The sequence below is a fragment of the Moschus berezovskii genome, chromosome 13, assembly GCF_049115385.1.
Source record: "Moschus berezovskii isolate FMDL1 chromosome 13, NW_MosBer_1.0, whole genome shotgun sequence".
NCBI lineage: Eukaryota > Metazoa > Chordata > Mammalia > Artiodactyla > Moschidae > Moschus > Moschus berezovskii.
In genome coordinates this window covers 67,928,530-67,948,036 of record NC_142472.1, presented here as the reverse complement: position 1 = coordinate 67,948,036, position 19,507 = coordinate 67,928,530, and the positions used below count along the sequence as shown (strand labels likewise).

The following is a 19,507-nucleotide window of genomic DNA, read 5'->3' as shown; positions in this document are numbered from 1 at the left end:
AGTTGAGGTGGTGCTGAAATTTCAAAATGAGCAGCCAGATGTCAGGACCCAGTGTTTGCAACTGAGGACGTGAGGACAGCCAGCTTGAAAATAGCACTTGATGACCTCTTGCCTTTTAATTCTTAACAAAAACTCTGAAAAAGCAGGTGCTTACTCAGTAAATCTCTTCTGTAGAAATGCACGTTTTGTGGGAAAAAAGGAGCCACCGTGGGATGTGACTTAAAATCCTGTTTCAAGAATTACCACTTTTTCTGTGCCAAGAATGACCACGCAGTTCTGCAAGCTGATGGACATACAGGAAGTTATAAGTATTTAATAAAACTGTTTTAAAGCCACATTTGGGGGAGGGGTGGATTGGAATATGGAATGGTTAGATTAAGAGAAGATTTTTTAAAGCTAGTTTTATACAAATTGTTTCCAAATAGGAATGTGGTTTGGGAGATGCCCAGTTAGGAACCTGACTTCAAAAGACCATCCCTGGCTTCCCAGGTGGCTCAGTGGTAAAGAACCCACCTGCCAGTGCATGAATGTGGGTTCAGTCTCTGGGTCAGAAAGATCCCCTGAAGGAGGGCATGGCAACCACTCCAGTATTCTTGCCTGGAGAAAGAATCCCATGGACAAGAGGGCCTGGCGGGCTACAGTCCAGGAGTCACAAAGAGTTGAACACAACTTAGCGACTAAACAGCCACAACAATAGTCATAGGAAGAAAAGAAGCAGGGTTGGTTTTGTCTGGAGTTTACTCTCCCTGCATCTTTTCTTTCCTGGTAGAAAGTGCTACTTGTCATAGGGGTGCTAGTGACCTAACAGGTGGCCACGAGGCTGGGAACCAGTTCACACTCGCTCTTTTCTGCAAACAGGAAAGGAGCCTTCTTAGTCACAGGTCCCTGCTATACCCATCTTGTCTCCAAATGCATGCATTTTCCCACTAATATCACCACCCTCTTCACTATAAAGAGCCTCTGAAAATGATAAACTAGGCAGCAGGTACAGTTATCAGACATCAAGTCCTTGAAGAAAAACTTGTTTTGGCTTTGAAATCCTGCTCCTTGTCTTTCAATAATTCTGTCATGTTAATTTTTACGTAGTGAGGCGTATTTCAAGTCTACTACAAAAACTGTATTTGTTTTACCCAGAGAAACTTGATCTTCCTTCTGATGAAAGATGTCAGTTGTCATACAGTTGAGTCAGAGGAAATCAGTAAGCCAGCAGTTAATTGATTCAGGTCATTTTAAGTGAACTCTTTCATACACAGATGCAGTCTAGAATATGTTATATAAAGGTGAAGAAAGTTATATAATGGTCTTAACAGTTTTGACCTCTTTAATGTTATGAGATGGAGTAAAACAGAGATTGATGGTCCAGCGTGGACAAGCCAGGCAGATACTTGTCACCTCTTTGGGGCATGTGAATAGATTCTGATCGAGCCAGACATTTTATTTTCACTGTGCTGGATCTTCGTTGCTGCCCACGGGCTTTCTCTAGTTGTGAAAATGGGGGGCCGCTCTCGCGTTGCTGAGAGGGCCTCTCCTTGCGGTGGCCTCTCGTTGCAGAGCTCGGGCCCTGGGTGCGTGGGCTCTAGAGCACAGGCTCAGTAGTTGTGGCGCACAGGTTTAGTTGCCCCTCAGCATGTGGACTCTTCCCAGACCAGGGATCGAACCTGTGTTCCCTGCATTGGCAGGTGAATTCTTTATCACTGGACCACCAAGGAAGTCCCGGACATTTTAAAGCTCAGTGAAATATATACATTTTTTTCAGTCATAGTATCTGAATAATAGGATTGGTGTTGAGAGGATTATTATTTTATAATTGGAGCAGAGTTGGTTTACCGTGTTGTGTTAGTTTCTGGTGTACAGCGAACTGATTCAGCTCAGATTTTCTCAGATGCTTTTCCCTTACAGGTGTTACTAAGCAGAGTTCCCTGTGCTATGCAGTAGGTCCTTGCTGGTTATCTGTTTTATATATAGTAGTATATATATGCTAATCCCAAACTCCTAATTTATCCCTCCCAGAGGGATACTTTTAATACAATTTTTATAAGATCTGTTACATTCCTAAATGATATTTTAAAATTCCATATGGAGGGTAGACTCTACCCCCCAATTTTATCAAAGTCTTCCAACACTATTTTATTACTTTATTAACCACTTTATGCCAAGAATACTTCAAAGTAAAGGTTAATTCATTTAAAACTCACCTGTATATGAGACTGCAAAAGAGACACAGGTGTATAGCACAGTCTTTGGGACTCTGTGGGAGAGGGTGAAGGTGGGATGATTGGGGAGAACGGCATTGTAGCATGTATATTATCATATGTGAAATGAATCTCCAGTCCAGGTTTGACGCATGATACAGGATGCTTGGGGCTGGTGCACGGGGATGACCTGGAGGGAGGATATGGGGAAGAGAGAGGTGGGAGGGGGGTTCAGGAGGGGAACACATGTACACCTGGGGCGGATTCGTGTCAATGTATGGCAAAACCAACCAATATATTAATGTAATTTGCCTCCAATAAAATAAAGAAAAACAAAGAACCTACTGTATAGTACAGGGAACTCTAAAAAAAAAAAAAAATAGCCCAGTAAGGTAGATACTGTTATTCCCATATTATTATGAGGAAACTGAGGCCCTGAGGGACAGTAATTTGTACCCAGGTCACACTTTTGGCAAGTAGCAGAGTTGGGCTAAAGGTCTCCAGAGACTTTGCTCTTTGCCACCACATTCTCTTTAAGCGTAGGGGCCATATATGCTAAAATATGGGCAAACCTAACATTCCAAGAAGTTTAAAATAATTTATAAAAAACTTAACATCTGATTTTTTAAGTTCCATAGGTATTTTCTTGTTTGAGACTAGACAGGAAATGTATGAATGTTAATTTTATATTCTTTTTATATTTGATTTATGGAGAAACCCATGGGTTGTAATATTCTATTTCACTTTTATTACTTACCTTCCCAAAGAGCTTGTTTTATTATGACTTCTCCAAAGACCTGAAACATCCACTGTGAAAGACTGTTATTAGCAGAGCTACAAGGTCAAACAAAAAGTTCCTGCTATACCTTAAAGTCTGAAAAAATACTGATCATACATTAGAACCACTGAAGAGAGACTCCATAAAATAATCCTTTTTTGTCATAGTTTTTATCAAGTATCAGGCTTCCCTGGTGGCTCCGATGGTAAAGAATTGCCTGCACCACAGGACACCCAGGTTTGATCCCTGGGTCAGGAAGATCCCCTGGAGAAGGGGGAAGAAGTATTCTTGCCTGGAGAATCCCATGGACAGAGGAGCCTGGCGGGCTACGGCTTTCTCCGATTGTGAAAATCAGGGGCCGCTCTTCACTGCCGTGCACGGGCTTGTCATTGCGGTGACCCCTCTTGTTGCATGTGGGCTGGGGAAGTACGGGATCGGTAGTTGTGGCATGCTGGCTCAGATGTCCTGCGGCACGTGGGCTCTTCCTGGACCAGGAATTGAACCCGTGTCCCCTGCAATGGCAGGTGGGTTCTTAAACACTGGACCACCAGGGAAGTCCAATTTTGTGCTTATTGTGGAAAAGCAGCAGAACTTTATATAGTCAGATGAAAATTTGCACCTTAGCTGTTGGATTGCTGAGGATCTTTATACAGTAAAATCCCACTGACCCCTATGTAATAAACATATTGTTTAAAGTATGTCATCAGCACTCACACCTGCAGAGAACACGTTGACGGTCCACATGGTTCAAGGGCACCGGGGATGCTGGTATGGGCTCCATCTGCACTTGATGTGCGTCAATCATGAACGCAGGCTTGAGCTGCAGTTTTCTGTTTTGCGGTTTTTTTTCTTGGCCGTGCTATGTAGCATGCGGAATCTGTTTCCTGACCGGGGATCAAACCTTCACCTCCTACATTGGGAGCACAGAGTCCTAACCACTTGACAGCCAGGGAAATCCCAGCAATTTTGTTTTTAATTATGTATTTTTGGCCGTGCTGCGTCGTCATTGCTGCAAGGGCTTTTCTCCAGCTGTGGCGAGCAGGGCTTCTCATTGTGGCTTCTCCTGTTGCAGAGCACAGGCTGTAGGGCAAGCAGGCTTCAGCAGTTGGGGCACATGGGCTCAGTAACCGCAGCTCCCAGGCTCTATAGCACAGGCTTAGTAATTGTGGCACACACAGGCTTAGTTGTTCCAAGGCCATGTGGGATCTTCCGGGATCAGGAATCTAACCTGTGTCTCCTGGATTGGCAGGCGGATTCTTTACCACTGAGTCACCAGGGAAGCCCAGCAATTTTGTTTTTAAAATAAATACTTAAGGTTAAGCCCTCATGAAAAACAGGTTAGTTCCCTTTTAAGTCACAAAGCGATAGGCATAATACTTGCAAAGTGTAAATCAAAATATCTGACTCTCTGAAATTTCATGTTTTCAGAGTGTTTTGCCAACAACATGCTGACCCTCAAAATGGTAAGTATCTAAAACTCAGTGTTGTGGGTTTAAAAAAAGGTAAACATTTAGGTAAGACATGGAATAATCTGATTTACTGGCCTCAGTAAGTTAAAATACAAGTTTTTGAGTTAAAGTGTTAAATACTTTTAAAATGAAGTTGTTGGTCCCTGTGCGCTGTGCAGTATATAATGGCCTAACTTTCTCTCTGTAACCAGACCTGCCTTCGGTGAAGCCTTTGTCTGGTGTCTTCCATTCTCACTACAGCGAGAAGACCAAACCAAGACACGGTAAAAAGCTGAGACTTTTGTGAATGTTCGTCTTCTAAAATGAGTATCAATTTTCAGCAGATAAAATTGACAAAGCGCTGTATGTTCCCTGAATGCAATTTTCCTAAGAATTCATGATTAGCCTTTCTGTTCTGAGGACAGCTGGGTCCTGGCCGCCTAGAGTTAGGTAGCCTTTGTGTACTGCCGGAACAGCTGTCTTGCCAACACTTATCTGGAATGCTCTCTGTGCATGGGAGTCAGCCCTCTTGAGTAAAACTTAGTTCCCTGTCCTGCTAGCTGCATTGTGCGGTGTTAAACAATGCCTTAAACCAAAGAGTTACCCTCATTCTCCAGCCATTAGCCCTTCAACTTATCAGATATACTATACAAAATACTGCTGTCAATCAATGTTTATTGACAGGAAAAGATGACCATAATGTGTTTCAAAAAGCAAGTTGTAACACCATTTGTAATAAATCCTTTCCCTGGGTGAAACCATCTTTTTTTTAATTCTTCCAAAAGTGTTCTGTGTATACCAACTACTGTACTAAGCTTTTTTCACTTCGTGTATCTTAGAGATTCTTCCCTGTCAGTGGCTGTAAGTAGATCTCACCTCATTTTTTAAAAAAGGCTTCATAGTCTTCCACTGTGTATCTTACTCAGTTGTATAGTGGAACCAGTTTCCAGCTTTTTCTATCACACTAAATACTGAACATTCTCTGCAATCATCCTTGTGCCTGTATGTAACAATACTGTTCGACTTCCTGTAAGTAGACAGCTGGTCAAAGCGTATGGAGTGAAACTCTGGGCTAACTGTTGGCTAGTTATCTTCTAGAGGCCACACCAGCAGTGCACACAGTGACCCAAATCCTTGCAAACTTTGTATATTAAACATCTTCATCTTAATCTGACCAGTGAAAAATTCTGTTTTCCTCTGCATATCTTTACTTTGGGTGAAATTGAGTGTATTTCCCTATCTTTTGATCAGTTACATCTGTTGTCCTATGACCTAATTTGTTTTTCTGTTTAATGAACCCTCTTCTCTAGAGCTCCCCATTTGCCCATTTTTCTAAGCTACCTTTTTGATATTGATTTATATGGTCTTTTTATATTTTAAATTTTGGCCTTTTGTCGTCTGTTTTGCAAACATTTAGTCTTAAGTCTGACATACCTAAAGTTTGACTTTCTACACTTTATGTAGTCATGCAGTCAAGCATTAGTCTTTTCCTTTACGAATTCCAATGTCTACATAATTTGTATTTTTCAGCCTACTTTTCAGGAGTGAAAAGAAAAAGAGGAAGGCCTAAACGTCTCTCAACAGGCAATCAGGTACAGGTAATCTGACTTCGTTTTATTACAGCTTTAATTTTCTCCATACAGTCTTTTTTTTTATATCATTCTGAATTTGGGTGACACAATGATAGATGTTAAGATGAATAAGAAAGAAAAGTTGGATGTGTCTTGGGTGTCTAAGCACATAACCTCCAGGAGGTAACCATCCTGTGGCTCCTATAATACATGCCCTGGTACCAAATCAGTGAGAGGATGTGAGCCCACGTGGTATTTATGGTCTTAAAACAGGCTCAGGTACAGTGGAACATCCTTACCTAGCCAAGTATTTCCCAGCTACAGGATCCATATTTGCCCTAATACATGACTCATAATTTTCTGGATTCCTGTTACGGGTAAAGCATATGAAAATGTTTTGGGGATTTGCAGTAGCTCATATAAGCTAAATTAATATGAGCCAGCAGCCTTCGCCTCTCACCCTTTATACAAGAGGGGCTTGTTACACCTCTTAAGGTTTTGTTAGACAACACAAAAATACATTTGATGTTTATGCCTACAGACATGACTTTCACCATAGGCATATCACTGAATTTGATAAAATTTCTCATTTTATGCAATACAGTAAGTCCCCTACATATGAACCTTCAAGTTGCACCCTTTCAGAGATGCGAAGGTGTGTTCGCATGTCCAGTCACGTAAGCTGGTTTACTTGTCTGGCCGACACTGTCACCTGCGTGCATCCTGTACAGGTGGTGGTTCTTTTGTACACTTTACAGTCCCACAGAGACTACAGTAGTCCAGTATCTTTATTTCAAGCACAGGACCCGAACATACAACGGCCCACGAAGGCTGCAGCAGCCGTTCAGAACACAGTCCAGTGCTGCCCTGTCACCTGTGACGAGAAAAAGAGAGCTCCTATCCAGACAACACTGGATCGCTTTTTCAAGAGGGTAGGTAGAACTGAATCTGACAAGGAACCAGAGCCGGTGCCTTCAGCCTCAGGCGTGAGTGAAGCTGCAGCTCGCCCTCCACCTCCTGTGCTGCGCCCCTTCAGCTCTAGACCGTCTCCCACCCCCTCTGCCTTCTCCAGTCAGTAACTTCCTGCCTTCCGCTCAGTGCCAGCCCCTGTATGCCGGCTCTTATACTGTGCTACTGTACTTTTCAAGGTACTGTCCTGTAATACTAAAAATGTTTTTTGGTGTGTTATGTATTATTTTTGTGAAAAGTGTTATACACCTATTACAGTACTGCATAGCCGATGGTGTTAGTTGGGTACCTAGGCTAACTGTTGGAATCACAAACAAACTGGACTTGGAACACGCTCTCAGACTGGAACTTGTTCATATGTAGAGGACTTACTGTATTAAATGTCAGCAGTAAAAAATCAGTGTAAAGTAATCCTGATTCTTCTCTCCTAGCCACCTGAGAGAATGGCACTGAAGAAGGAAAAGGACGGCAAACACACAGGTTTGCTCTGTTTTGTCAGTAACAAATATGACTTACAGTACTTATTACCGTGAATTTCAGAGTTGGTATCCCACTTTATTCTTCTGGACTTGTAGTAGTGAACTGTGAGAGTAGAAATCTTCTGTCATGACTGTCCACTCCATCAAAATCTCAACAGATCAAGGTAACAGGGTGGGATGGTCCACTGCTCTTCAGTATTAGGAAACGATACAGTTCTTGACATAGAAGCCAGGGTTGCTGGAGTTCAGAGTCCAATGATGTGCCGCCCCTCACCGTGTGATCCCCTCCTCTCACCCTAGGAGGCTTAAGCCAGTAATTTTACCTTTCTGTTAAGGAAATGGACTTCCCTTTGGCCTCAGCTGGTAAAGAATCAGCCTGCAATGCGGGAGGCCTGGGTTTGATCCCTGGGTTGGGAAGATCCCCTGGAGAAGGGAAAGGCTGCCCACTCCAGTATCCAGTTAAGGAAATAGATATTCCATAATGTGAAATGTGTAAAGTATGTAAAAAATGTAAAGCCAATTGTGACAGAAAAAAAATGAGGGAGATTATCTCAAAGATTTGAAGCTAAATTTTAGAAAATTCTATTTACATCATTATTCTAAGCAGAGAAGTTTTCCCTTTTTATAATATTTCATTGTTTCAGCTTGGTAAAAAGAAAGGTATGGTGAAATCAATAGAAAAGATAAAGGTGCTGTGCTGTGCTTAGTCACTCAGTCCTGTCCGACTCTTTGTGACACCATGGACTGTAGCCCTCCAGGCTCCTCTGTCCACGGGAACTCTCTAGGCAAGAATACTAGAGTGAGTGGCCATGTCCTTCTCCAGGGGATTTTCCCAACCCAGGGATCGAACCCAGGTCTCCCACATCACAGGCGGATTCTTTACCAGTTGAGCTACCAGGGTAGCCCCAAAGTGCTGTGTATGTATTATCTAGTAATGCTCCATTTCCACCATTATGGGAAGTCTGAAGAAGTGAGTATGTAGGATGGCTGCCCTGAGACATATCATGTCCTTCTAAAATTCTTTTCTTATTCATAGATGCAATTGTGAAAGCTGCTTTTCTCAAGAAATGTAAAGAAGCAGGGCTTCTTGACGTTTTATTTGAAGAAATATTAGACAAACTTCATTTGATTCAGGAAAGACTCATGGATGAGACCACTGCAGAATCAGGTACTGAAATAACAGTTTCTGCATATAGAGATGTCTCACAGACCTACATCGTGAACAAAACAAACACCCCCCCAAAGGACACATTTTCTTCCTATGCTGTTTCTTTTTTCTTTTCCTTCATCTCATTCTTTAATAAAGTTTATTGATCCAGATCTCTCTTTATAAGTCAACAGGATGTAAGTAATTCACAAACTCATTAACATAGTAAAAGAAAAAAAAATAGCCTGATGTCCTGGAAGCTGTAATGTTTTTTCCCCAGAGGTTCATAATTGAGAGTGAGCAGCAAGAGCTCAGAACTAGATTCACTCACACACCTGCCCCACCCCGCAACTGAGCATGTTTACTTCTGAGATCTGAGAATGGCATTCATTACGTTAGTTTTGACTTGACTCAGATTCTGTTCATTAAAAACCTAGTTGCCTTTTTTTAAACTATAAAGCATAGAAGAAATTTTAACGTTTTTTTTGATTTTGGTTTAAAGATGCCTTTCAGAAACAGCTTTGTACACGCAGGTATATAGCCACATACCCTTCTTACAAGCTGTGTTAGGAGCTTAAAAGCTTTATTATAAATAAATCTGACACTTAAATAACAGGTTTGTACTTTACACGCCCACTTATACCTGGATTTTTTTCAGTAACTACTACACAATAAACTACTACCCAATCTGTGGATGCAAAAACCACAGATTGAGGAACTGCATATTTGGGGGCTGGCTATAAATTTTAGCCTGGATTTTTGTCGGCAAAGGAGGTCAGCAGCATAGCTGTCTTAAAAGGAAAAGCCTGACAGTCTGTATTTTAGGGAACAATGTAAAATATATGATTATTTGAAAGGGATTTTTTTTCTATAGGACAAAACCAAAAAGTGAAGTTATAAGCAAATATTGGCCAAAGATCACTCACTACATTCTTTTGTTATTCTTGTCTCTAGATCAAGCACAAGTGAACTTGAGCAGGCCCCTCAGGACCACCTGGGGGGCTTGTTAACACAGTGGCCCATTTTGGGAGGGGCCAGGGACCTTTTTGATCCAGTAAAGGTGCTAGGAATTTGCATTTCCAACAAGTTCCCTGGGGAGGCTGCTGCTGCTTCAGGCTACAGGGGTGTCGGTTCTGTGTGCTGCTCCTTATTTGGGGTTACTTTGTGAGGTGTTTCTGTCTTTATAAAACTGAAAATGTTTTTCTCCCTCCAGACTATGAAGAAATCGGGACTTTACTTTTTGACTGTAGATTGTTTGAAGACACACTTGTAAACTTTCAAGCAGGTATGTGAGTTATAACTGAGCAGCAAAGTTCATAAATACTTCCATATTGAAATAATATATCACTAGTCAGGTGATAAAAGTCCTATTTTAGAAGAATGTTCAATTCAGTTTCATTCCGTTAAAAAGCCCATGACAAACACGAGCCCTCACACCCGGAAGAAGAAACACATATACACATGCACACAGAAAAACGGCACATGATGGAGACAGCGGTTATCCGTAAGTGGCTGGATTGTAGTAACTTCTTTTGTCTTAGTGCTCATTTTCCACATTTAATACAGACACAGAATACTTTTCTAACCAGAAAAAAACTCATTTAAAGTAGAAACAACAAAAAAATTGCAGAATGGAAGTATTTGGGCACCATGTGTGAACATCAGCAGGAATGGGTGAGACTGTGATAAATCATGATGCCACTGTTTCCCTCTCACTTGGTGTGGTGTGTATAAATTTCAATTCTGCCAACATTAATCTTCAAATCTAACAGGGGAGAGGGAAAGTTGTGATCAATTCTAAAGTTCATCATCAAAAAAGAACCGCCAAGAAATTTTTGAAAAAACCTGCTGGAAACAGAGACATAATTTTTCCATAAATTGAGCAGTGGTCCTTTCACCACTGTTTCAGATGCCTTTGAAAGAGGCTAAGCTTCACACTGATGGGTCTTACCTGACTTCTCCACCAAGGCTGCCACACACAGCTGGCCAGGCTGTGCCCTGCACATCCCAGGCAGGAGCGGAGGGCACAGGGTTTGGGGCAAAGGGCTCCCCCTGAAGTTGAAAACAAACAATGCCCTACACTCTGTTCTTTTCCTGAGATGTACTTGTCTTTCCAGCAAATGTATTAAGAAAATACTTTCCCTGTGAAGAAAATATTAGTTCATATTCCTCTCTCAGTATGCACAAGCCTTTCTCATTTTTGTTTTCATAATACACATTTCTGTTTGAATTTTGTGTTACATTTATAATCGGCAGGAAAATGTTGTGTTTTTTTTTTTCACCAGTCTCTTGAGAATGTCTGCATACTTCTAATGGGAGTACCTTTTTTTGGAAAGCACCTGCTTTATTTTGTATTTTGACTTTCATTTGTGTTTATTTTTCTTTCATATAAAAGTGAAAGTACCTAGGTGAGTCAGTTGGGAGTACAGTGTATTGTTTGCGGGGTGTGAGCACCAGGAAGAGACACTATTTGAAATTGCATGAGAACCAACTTAGATTTAACTTCTGACGCTCCCAAGTGATAACTCTTGTGCTTAATTCAGCCTTTCCAGTGTTCAGAAAGTTAACTACAGATATACAGATACTCTAAGAAAAGATTATGTATGTATATATTTTAATATTCTTCCATTTTCAGGTTTTAAAAAAATGACATTGCCGTTGAGTAATATTATAAATTCATAAAGCCTAATAACTAAAGTAGCTTCTAAGTTGCCACAATAAAAGCACTCCTGTTTCTAAATAAAGCCAGAAGCTTTTATGTAACATTAAAACTAGGATGCATTTGTCTGAAAGATTTGCCTTACCCTCGGTAGTCTAACCACATCCTCTCCCAATAAATGGATAATGTGCAGCATGAAGATTATACAGTCGCTGCTTTCAAGTCCTCAAAGATATACAGAAGCTACCTTTTCTAATTGTATACAAAATTTTAAAGATTTATGAACGCGCCTTAAGTGTGATAAATACTAGAATTCGATCCTGAACTAGAAGAGGAAGCAAAGGCATGAGAGCTCACAAGACACTGGATCCTTTTCATCTGGGCACAGTGCTGTGTACTATGCACTTTCAAAAGAGGCTAGAAATAGTACGTTATGCATAGAACTACTGAATAACCTGAAATAACTTCCTTCTCACAGCAATAGAGAATCAAATTCATGACTCTGAAGAGAAGCGACGGAAGCTGAAGGAAGAGATTGAGCTACTCCAGGACTTGAAACAAACCTTGTGCTCTGGGCTTCAGTCAAGTTCCACTTCAGATTCTTCTCTGTCTTCTTAAGAAGGACCATTTCCTAAGCCAGGAATCAAGCACAGTTGCAAACAGGGTGAAAGCTGGAGACCGGCCTGTGAAAGCCACACACCTTCAGCACCAGGCCCCTGGGGAGTCTCTGGTCCTTGCCCGCTCTTACCTGTTCTTGCTGATGGGCATCTGAAGCCTGTTTACTGCCTCCCCCTCCTTACTGTCATCTCACTTCTACCTCTCTCCCACTAGTAAAATGTTCCTCCGAGTCTACCTGAATAAATTAAGACCATGTTTCCCATGGCTCTTAAAAATCCCTTAGAGTGGCCTCCCCGCCCCCACTCCAGTGAGCGAAGTGGACGCCAGGTGCTCCCACCCCAGGGCCTTTGCACGTTCTGCTGTGAGGTCTTCGCCGAGGTCGTCCTTTGTCCTCACGTCTGTTCTCGGTGTGAGCTACTGTATCGCACATCAGAGCACTGGAGTAGGAGCAGCCTGTGGGCAGAAACTAACATTCCTATGTTTTTCTCCCTGTCACGTTTCCAGCAGCTAGCATGCTCAGTAAACGTTAAATGCATAAACTGTTTTTATCTTTTGAGACTAGTTCCAGCCCATAATGCCTCTTTGATATAATAAATTTTAATATTATACATTACCAAATCTGTCTGCTTTTGAAATTTCTCTTCATTCACAGTCACCACATGGGTACAATATCATCTTTAAAATAAACATTTAAAACTGGCTTCTTTGGAGGTTTCTCTCAACCTAACAAGTTCAGATGTTACGTCCTATTCACGTCTGACCTCTGAAAACTTCCCATTCACATTTCTACCTTTTTACCACACTGTCTGATCCACAACAGTGATACATTTCAGCATGAGTGTGATCTGAGTCCCCAACATGGTATCTGGCACATAATCCACTCAAAAAATATCTGCTGAAGAGTATGATGTAAATGAAGAACATGTCCATCCCTGCTGTAATGGCAGCCCCAGCCCAAGTCACTAATAACTGGGGGCAAAATCTCAATGGTTTTCAAATTTGGCTACACATCCGAATCATCTGAAGACAAACTACAGAAGCCAAATATATATATACACACATACTTTAGATTGGAAGATGGCAGAGTAGAAAGACTCCTGAGCTCACCTCGTCTCACAGGCTGTACCAAAATTACAACCTGCTTCCCAGATGGTACAGTGGTAAAGAATCTGCCTGCCAATGCTGGAGAAACAAGAGATGTGGGTTCGATCCTGGACTTGGGAACAACCCCTGGAGAAGGAAATGGCAATCCACTCCAGTATTCTTGCCTGGGAAATTCCATGGACAGAGGAGCCTGGAGGGTACAGTCCATGGGGTCACAAAGAGTCAGACCCGACTGAGCATGTGTGCACATGCATGCACACACACAAAGAACTGCTATGGATCAGAGAGACCGAAGGTACCTAACAGTCTGCTACAGCTAAAGATGAAAGAACCATAACCAGACGTGTGGTGGTGCAAAAACACAATACAGTCAAGACCCACACTTGGGGGTGAGTGACCCAAGGCAGAATAATTAAAACTACAGAGAGGTTCTCCCCAAGGAACAATGGGTCTGAGCCTCACATCAGCGTCCCCAAACCGAAGGGTCTGTGCCAGGAAGACAAGCCTCCAGAATATTTGGCTTTGAAGGTCAGTGGGGCTTACCTTTGGGAGCCCCACACAGCAGGGGGAAACAGACACTTCACTCTTAAAGGGTGCCCAGAGAAACTCATGCTCCAGGGCACAAGCAGTAGTTTGAAAAGAGCCTGGGACAGACCTACCTGCTGATCGTGAAGCGTCTCCCTGAGAGCTGGGAGGCAACTGGAGCTCACCTGGGAACACAGAGACCGGCATTTCTGGGAGCTCATTCTTCCACATGGACGCTGGTGGCAGACCAGTGGCAAACACCATTCTGGAATCCTCCTGCTAGCTTTAGCCTCAGGATGAGCTGTGCCCCTGGCCACTAGCCTATAGGTACCAGTAGTGGGAGACCTTGGGCTTCCCAGGTGGCATAGTGGTGAAGAATCCACCTGCCTATGCAGGAGATGTGGGTTCAATCCTGGGTCGAGAGGATTCCCTGGAGGAGGGCATGGCAACCCATACTAGTATTCTTGCCTCAAGAATTCCACAGATAGAGGAGCCTGGTGGGCTACAACTCCATGGAATTGCAAGAGTTGGACACAGCGACTAAACAGCAGCAGCAACTGGTATACCTCAGGCAGAACAACTTGGGTGGGGGCAGAGCCCCACACCCCAGAAGACCTGCCGCCTTAAGCCCCCCGAGCCCAGAGCCACCCCTGGACACAGCCCTGCTCGCCAGAGGGCCAGGCCCCAGTACAGAGACAGTAGACCTGACCACCCTGGGACCCAGCTCTGTCCACCAGTGGGCAGACATCAGCCACAGACTCCCCGGAGCCCCAACCAGTGAGCCTGCTCCAGCCTGGGGACCAGCCTCACCCACCTCAGGACAACGACAGCCCACTCCCCAACAGGCCAGTACCAGTTCTGGGCCCACCAAGAGATAAACCCAATTTCAAGACACTCCTGACTCAGGACTTCCCAGGTGGTCCAGTGGCTAAGACTCCCAATACAGGGGGCCTGGATTCAATCCCTGGTCAGAGAAGGAGAGTCTGCATGGTGCAATGAAGAGTTCACATGCCACAGCTAAGATCCCTGATGCCACAGCTAAGACCCAGCACAGCTTTAAAAATAAAAAAAGACACCCCAGACCCTGTAGCCACCTGTGTCAGGAACTGACCATATCCACCAGGGGTCTGACACCAGTTCTGGGACCCCAGGACCTGGCTTTAGCCGCCAGGGGGCAGGAACCAGCTCCAGAATCTCCTGGACCCAATTCCTGGTTCCAGTGAGCCAGCACCAGCCCCTGGACGAGCCTCACAGGGTTCCACAGCCTTGTGATCCACCTGCCAACCAGTGGTCAGCTGCCTCTGTACAAGGCAGGACCTGGCAACCCATCAGACCAAGAGGCCAGCCACACCTTCCAGACTGCCCACAGCAGTCAGCCTGCCACAGCAGAAAGACCCACACAGCAGGGCACCCCTAGATCATACAGCTCTGGCAAAGAGGGAGGGGTGCCCTGCTGGGACACGGAAGACACCTCCTACCAAAGGCCACCTCTCCGAAATCAGGAAACATAACCAGCCTCCTCAATGCATAGAAATAAACACAGTAAGCTAAAAAAATGAGGTGACACAGGAAGACTTCATCCCAGATGAAAGATTGAATCCTAGAGCTAAGAAGAGGCAGAGTTCCAAGTCATGATCTTATAGATGACTAAGAACTGAGAATAAGAATGAATGAACAGAGTGAGAAATGAGAAGTTCTTAAAAAAGCTAGAAAACATAAAGAACCACCAGACAGATGAAGAATACAGTAACTGAAATGGAAAACACTAGGAGGAATCAGCAGCAGACTAAAATGACACAGATGGACGGGCCCATGAGCTGCAGGACAGAGCAGTGGGAGTCCCTGACACTGAACAGGAAAGACAAAGAGGGCAGCGGAAGAGTCCCTGAGACAGCAACAGCCACACTAACGTTCACATTATAGAGAATCCAGGAGAGGAGAGAAAGGGCCCGAGAATACATCTGAAGACACAGCACCAAAGACTCCCCTAGCCTGGGAAAGAAAACAGTCTCCCAAGACCAGGAAGCAGAGTCCCAAACAGGGTCAACCCAAAGAGGACCACACCAAGACATACTGTAATTACAACGGCAAACACGGAAGATAAAGAGAGAATATTAAAAGCAACAAGTTACTTATAAGGAAACTCCCATAAGGATATCAGCTGACTTTGCAGCAGAAACTCCACAGACCAGAAGGGAGCAGCATGACAGCATTTAAAGTGGAGAGAGGGCGAAACCTACAACCAAGAATACCCCACCTGACACGGCTCTCGTTCAGATCTGATGAAAATGAAAAGTTTCACAGACTAGGAAAAGCTAAAAATGTTCAATGCCACCAAACTGACTTTACGACAAATGTTAGAGGAAAAGAAAAGGCCACACAACCAGAAACATGAAAATTATAAAAGGAAAAACTCACTGGTAAAGGCAAAGATACAGCAAAGACAGTAAATCATTCGTGAACAAAGTTAGTAGGAAGGACAAGAGACAAAAAGCGTTAGTTGCTCAGTCCTGTCTGACTCTTTGTGATCATAGGGACTGTAGCCCGCTGGGCTCCTCTGTCCATGGGATTCTCCAGGCAAGAATACTGGAGTGGGCTGCCATGCCCTCCTCCAGAAAAGACTAAAGTAAGAGTAAAATCATTTATGCCTACAAAAAGAAGTTAAGGGATAGACAAGACAAACAGATTTAAAATATATGTCAAAAACAGTCATCATGAGGGGAGGAAAGTACAATTGTAGGGCTGTTAAAATGCATCTGAAATTAAGAGATCGACTATTTAAAATAATCACATATACATATACACAGACTGCTATACCAAAACCTCATGGTAACCACAAACCAAAAAAACTGTAACAGAGAAAGGAATTCAAACAAACTAAAAATAGTCATCAAATCACAAGGGAAAGAGAACAAAAGAAGGAAAAAAAACAAAAATAAATACAAAAACAAACAAACAAAAAATACAAAAACAGTCTACAAACAGAACTACAAAACAATTAATGAATGGCAATAGCTGCAAACATACCAATAATTACAAATGTAAATGGATTATATGCTCTCATCAAAAGACAGAGAGACTGGCTGAATGGACACAAAACATGCTTCCTACAAGAGAGTCACTTCAGGTCTAAGGACACATGTAGACAAAGTTAAAAGAAGGAGAGGCATTCCATGCAAGTGGAAATCAAAAGAAAACAATACTGTACCAGACAAAAGAGATTTTAAAGCAAAGACTGTTAAAGAGGTAAAGAAGGACATTACATAACAATCAAGGGATCAAAGAAGATATAACAGTTGAAATATACAGACACCAAACACGGGACCACCTAAATTTATAAAGCAAATATTAACAGACATAAAGGGAAAAACTGGCAGCAATGCAGTAATAGTGGAGAATTTTAACAGCCCAATGACATCAATGGACAGATGATCCAGACAAAATCTGTAAGGAAACACTGATCTTAAATGACACATTAACCATCCACAGAACAAAAAGCCTACTGAATGGGAGAAAGTATCTGCAAATGATATGAGTGATAAAGGGTTAATGTCCAAAACATGTAAACGGCTGATATAATTCAACATCAAAAAACAAACCCCGGCTTGATTAAAAATAGAAGACAAAAAAAGGGACATTTCTTTAAAAAGGACATAGAGATAGATGGCCAACAGGCACGGAAAAAGATGCTCAACACTGCTAAATCCTCAGGGAGACGCAAAAAGTATCATGAAGTATCTCCTCACACCTGTTGGAATGGCTGTCCTCAAAAAGACCATCACTAGGGGGGTTCCCTGGTGATCCAGTGGTTAGGATTTGGCGCTTTCACTGCCATGGCCTGGGTTCAATCCTCCAATATTCATAGCAGCATTATTTATAATAGCCATGATATGGAAGAAACCTAAGTGTCCATCAACAGATGAAGAAGATGTGGGAAGGTGTGTGTGTGTGTGGGGTGTGTGGGAGGGTGTGTGTGTGTGTCAACAGATGAACGGATGAAGAAGATATGTGTGTGTGTGTGTGTGTGTGTGTGTACTAGTCAGCCATCAAAAAGAATGAAATTCTGACATTTGCAACAACATGGATGGACTTGGAGGGTATTATGCTGAGTAAAATCAGTTAGAGAAAAAGACAGATACTGTATGTTTTCACTTACACGTGGAACCTAAATATTAAACTAGTGAATATAACAGAAAAGAAACAGACTCACAAGCATAGAGAACAAACCAGAGGTGACAAGCGGGGCGAGGGAAGGGGCTGACGCAACAGCGTGAGGGGACCAAGAGCTGCAAACGATCATGTTTATCATGAACAAGCTGTTAGGACACACTGGACCACAACACAGCCAGGAGTTTACAATAACCATAAATGGACTATAAGCGATAACAATGTTGAATCAATATGTTGTGTAGCTAAAACTAATAAATCAACTATACCTGAATAAAAAAGCCAAGACTCCATCTTAGACCCGCTGAAGGAAGATTTCCCCTGGTCTAGATGCTGCTGTAACTTCAGCTTGCCTCCCTGATGTTACATCCTATAGCAAAGCTTATCTGAGTAACAGTTCTCATGTCATGACCTTTATTTCTAAAAAACCCTCTGGCCTCCACTTTACTTTCAGATTTCACTGGTCATTCACAGTGGTAACTCAGCACAACAGAGCAACAAGAATTAGGCAGCCATCAAGTGGCAAATGCTGGACAAGTGAAAACACTGGGTTTGCACTTTCACAAGAGTCACTCACTGCTGAAAAAATTAATCTGAGCCTGATTCTGCCTACTTTATGGTACTAAAATATGGGCATCAAAAAAGAAAACACAGGGGCCTTCTCTGGTAGTGCTGCTGCTGCTGCTGCTAAGTCACTTCAGTTGTGTCCGACTCTGTGTGACCCCATAGACGGCAGCCCACCAGGCTCCCCCGTCCCTGGGATTCTCCAGGCAAGAACACTGGAGTGGGTTGCCATTTCCTTCTCCAATGTGTGAAAGTGAAAAGTGAAAGTGAAGTCGCTCAGTCATGTCCAACCCTTAGCGACCCCACGGACTGCAGCCTACCAGGCTCCTCCGTCCATGGGATTTTCTAGGCAAGAGTACTGGAGTGGCTTGCCATTGCCTTCTCCCTCTGGTAGTGCAGCGGGTAAGAATCTGCCTGCCAGTTCAGGGCACACAGGTTCGATCTCGGGCCAGGGAAGATTCCACAGGGCGGACTAAGTCAGTGTTTCGCCTAATGAGCCTGCACACCTGGAGCCCATGCCCTGCAGCCAGAGACGCCACCGCGATGAGGAGCCCGTGCAACTGTAACCATGAATAACAGCTCCCGCGCCGCAACTCGAGAAAGCCCTCTAACAGTAGTGAAGACTCAGCAAGGCCAGAAAACAAAAGCAAAACATTCGTGAAGCACAGGGCACAGCGCCTGGCACCGTGGGAAACAACTCATGCACATCACACACACACACACCACACGTGTCCACGCACTCTCCCCGCGCCAGCACTGCTGCCTGAGGAGCCCTGGTTCAGCTGCTCCATTCTGGACACAAGCTTGCTCACGGTGAAGCCCTGGAAGGCGGTTAGGCCCGCCGCTAAGCCGCTGCTCGGGCCACTCGCCTGTTCTGGAAGTGAGCTAAAAGGACACCGTGAGTGCCCCGTGCTGCACACTCGGGGCCTCCAGAACGACCGCTTCTCACACAAACCCAACTGGGTTTCTTCTCAATGACTCAGGAAACGCCGTTTATAAATGTTGTTACGGTGTTTACTCCTAAACCTCGCTCCTCTCGCCCAACAACTTTCACACTCCTTGAAGACAGGGGCTGTGTCTCACCCCTCATTCATTAGTCCCCCAAAGGATCCGGATGTATTAATATTTTTCTGCTGTGATGGTTCAACTGTAGTGTCTTTCAGCAGGAATAAAACTAGAGCCTATTCTCTGGGGTTGGAGGATAGCTGAGAAACAGCATGCTCATGGTGAAGTGAAAGTCGCTCAGTCGTGTCCAACTCTTTGCAACCCCACGGGCTGTAGCCCGA

The 19,507-nt window shown here is 43.5% G+C and overlaps 1 protein-coding gene across 3 annotated transcripts in view; it reads left to right on the top strand.

The window, feature by feature from the left end:
* The window catches only part of SETDB2 (SET domain bifurcated histone lysine methyltransferase 2), an 83,694-nt gene extending 71,150 nt beyond the window's left edge, over positions 1-12,544 (top strand). Inside the window, exons 14-22 of one of the 3 annotated variants that reach the window (XM_088842743.1) lie at positions 175-308; positions 4,399-4,433; positions 4,631-4,702; positions 5,949-6,016; positions 6,748-6,921; positions 7,390-7,438; positions 8,474-8,605; positions 9,798-9,869; positions 11,722-12,544. In XM_088842743.1, the coding sequence (XP_088698869.1) occupies positions 175-308; positions 4,399-4,433; positions 4,631-4,702; positions 5,949-6,016; positions 6,748-6,921; positions 7,390-7,438; positions 8,474-8,605; positions 9,798-9,869; positions 11,722-11,861 (876 nt within the window). In that variant the 3' untranslated portion in view covers positions 11,862-12,544. The remainder of the gene's footprint in view (positions 1-174; positions 309-4,398; positions 4,434-4,630; positions 4,703-5,948; positions 6,017-6,747; positions 6,922-7,389; positions 7,439-8,473; positions 8,606-9,797; positions 9,870-11,721) is intronic. The other 2 variants (XM_088842741.1, XM_088842742.1) reach the window with 2 other exon arrangements.
* Positions 12,545-19,507: the final 6,963 nt, after the last annotated feature.